This window comes from Pteropus vampyrus, unplaced genomic scaffold (genome assembly GCF_000151845.1).
Source record: "Pteropus vampyrus isolate Shadow unplaced genomic scaffold, Pvam_2.0 Scaffold5, whole genome shotgun sequence".
Lineage (NCBI taxonomy): Eukaryota > Metazoa > Chordata > Mammalia > Chiroptera > Pteropodidae > Pteropus > Pteropus vampyrus.
The window spans coordinates 1,463,507-1,466,758 of NW_011888786.1; the positions used below are offsets into that span (position 1 = coordinate 1,463,507).

The following is a 3,252-nucleotide window of genomic DNA, read 5'->3' on the forward strand; positions in this document are numbered from 1 at the left end:
TTTTCCTTCCAAAGTCAGGGCCCCACCCTGCCCCCACCCCACCCAGGGCACGAAAGGCCTGCACTTCGGAAGGCTTCCGAGCTTCCTGATGAAGAAAGTTCACGAGTAGAGCCCCAACCGGAAGATGCTGGCCGGGCTGCCCAGGCTCTTCGGCCATCTTAGCGTTCACCAGATGAAACTCTGAGCTCGGGACCTTGAGAGCTAAAACGACTGCCCCGGGCCACTCACCTACACAGATCTTACCTGTGTGACTGCACTAATTAAAAAGCCAGTGAGCACTGGCCAGCATAGAAGATGCTGTTGGTGCCTGCCCAGGTCCCTCAGGCCTTAGCCATCTTGGTGTTTCTCCTCAGATGTCTAACTTCTGGTTCTCGAACTCTGTGTTCAGAGGCATTTTCTGGAACCACAGGAGGTTGGAAATGCCTAGAGATGAACACTGTCCCCAACCCCCAGGGGCCCTTGAGTAATGCAGTGAAGAAATAAAATGGAGTCAGTACAGTCAAGCTGCTAAATTACTAAAATCGAGTAGGTTAAGGCCTGGGGAAACAACTGAATTCTTGTTTTAATGAGCTCGGAACTGAAATTTTTAAACTTGCAAATTCAGCGTCAACGCCCGGATATACATCAAACCTCTAGGTAAACCTCTCATTACCCCCTGAAGGGCTAAGGAAGGACTGTGTTCACGTTTACAGGCCACCTGATGGCCAACACTCAGACCATCGATCATCTAGAGGCCAGCTGTCTCGAACCGATCCAGAAGTTAAGAACGCAGGACTTAGGAGTCTCAAGAATGCAACTTTAGTATTGAACGACTCTAAGCTTTTCTTTCTTCTTTGGAACACCGCCGAGTTTTGCCTAGCCGTGTTCCAGTCTGCAAACTCGAAGACCCACGCATAAATCTTTGTCATTTATTTCTAGCAAAGCCTCTAGACACATTCTGAGTGCTATCAGTAGGTTAAGTTTTTGGGGAGCCTAAAGTTATACACAAATTTTCAATCGTGTGGGGGGTTGGTGCCCCAAACCCTCACAGTCCAAGGGTCAGCTGTGCTTAGATGGTTCTCCCCGCTTAGCTAAAAAAGGTAGCATAATACTTCCTTCAAGAAAATTTTCATTTTTAAATAACATACAACTTGAAAGGTGAATGAAATTTTGCTGCAGTTCACATGGGATTTATAAGGTGTTTTAATATTCCATAGAAGTTCTTCGTCAAAAAACGTTACTAAATTCACAGATGAAATAACCAACCAGTCATTTAAAGATCTACTTTCAAGTCAGCCAAAATTCTGCTCATACTTATTTTAATAATAAATACATCAATAAAAATTACCTTCTTATAATCAGCTGAGAGGTCAAACTTGTTTCGTAATACATTCTTGAGAATATCTGGGGAAAAAAGCCACAAAACAATAGCAAGATTACTTATTCCGTAAAAGCATAAAATGCGTATTTAGAAAATAAAGTCTGTATATGTTCACAAATTACTGTACCTCTACATAGTATTCTTAGAATTATTCCCATTTCTCACCGTAGGCAAATAATTGAGCTAATGAGGCTTAAAAGCAACAGTCCCCAACCTTTTTGGCACCACTGAGGTGGAGCTGAGGCGGTGATGCTGGCGCTGGGGAGCGGCTGCAAATATAGATGGAGCTTCGCTCACAGGCCCGCCCCTCACCTCCTGCTGTGCGGCCCGGTTCCTAACAGGACACAGACGGGTACAGGTCCGCGGCCAGGGCGGGTTGCGGATCTCTGCTCTAAAGCAAAGACTAGAAGACAAATATTTTCGATGTACTGTTTTGCCAGTGGCAGGATTAGAAGGTTACCACTTTTATAAGTTTTCAGTTTCTCACAATACACCTTAATATACACCAATTTCTCACAATACACCTTAATATACACATGTACTGTATTAATAAGCACTGATAAAAACTACACTGAAATAGATCATTTTTATTTATTTGAAACCAGAAATCTGATTTATTTTTTAATAATTTCACATTTATATAATGTTTTACAAGTGAATCTTACAATTAACCTAACCTAAGAGCTCTCAATCACACGAGACCTCCCTCCCTTCCCACCTCTAAACACTGCATTGAAAACCCTGAAATGCCATACGAAACTGAACTGTTTTCGGGCACGTTCATTCTGGGCATTTTTGAATTCTCACATTGGTTGAGAGCCACCTCTTATTCCAATCCTTTAACCTAGTAATAGTATGACACAATTGGTGCCCAGACAGTAAGAGCGACTTGTCTAAATTTATAAGGTAAAGGTTAATTTTGTTCATCGCTGTTAATCTTTTCTGCCCAAAGTGTTCTCATTTTATATTGTTTTGTTTTAAAAGCTTTTTAAAAAATCTTAGTGAAATTTTATATGCCAGTCATTTTAATTAGTCTGTTGCTTTTTTCTCTCTGATGTTTTCCAGTCTCTGTAACAGGACAGAATTATTCAAATGAAGCCTAAAATTAAGTTATAGAAGCATTGTGGCGTTAAGCATTAAAACGAGGGATTAAAATGTACAGAACAGATTTTCCTTCAGAGAGTGAAGCATTTTTTCAAGTGTCAGGCATTTCTTCAATTTGTCACTTGTACTCAGAGCTCTTACTAATAAAAACTAAACACACATACACGCATGGTTAGCCTTCTCAGGCACTTAGAGTGTTGGTGTGGACATGTGATTAACCAACAGCATAAACAGCGCTAAGTGTCACTCTGAGAAGACACCCATAGTAACCCTCTTTAACCTTCAAGGACATCTTAAACTCACAGGGTGCGGAGGGAGGGTCTCCTTACTGAGAACAACTTAATCTGCTAATTTCTGCCTTAAATCAACACTGACCAAAGTGAAAGAGATGATTCAGATTTTTGCCAAAAGTATTAGTTTTCTCAGTAGATTAAAATGATATTCAAGTTCAATTTGGAGTCTTAGAAAAACAAGTTTTGTAAATGTATAACTTTAGTAAATTATTAATTAGATCACAACTCAAATCACATTTTTTTTTCCCCCAGGCATCAAAGACTTTCCACTGATCTTAAAAATCAATTTAACAACCCGTCCCTGTCTAGACCAAACAAATTCCTGAGGGGACGAGGGCAGGTAGGCAAATCCATATAAAACACGACCCTAGACAGTTCCAGAAGCGTTAACTCCTTGGACGTGCCGGCATTACACGGGGTGCGGAAGAGCAAGTGGCATTTTGCCCTAATGAAAGTGTTTAGGGCTGTGCTTGGTATATAATAAACTAACATGAA

The 3,252-nt window shown here is 40.9% G+C and overlaps 1 protein-coding gene across 1 annotated transcript in view; it reads right to left on the reverse strand.

Annotated features, from left to right (window-relative positions):
• The window catches only part of PROM1 (prominin 1), a 96,627-nt gene that overhangs the window by 50,832 nt on the left and 42,543 nt on the right, over window positions 1–3,252 (reverse strand). Inside the window, exon 3 of the mRNA XM_023533931.1 lies at window positions 1,328–1,383. Within this exon, the coding sequence (XP_023389699.1) occupies window positions 1,328–1,383 (56 nt within the window). The remainder of the gene's footprint in view (window positions 1–1,327; window positions 1,384–3,252) is intronic.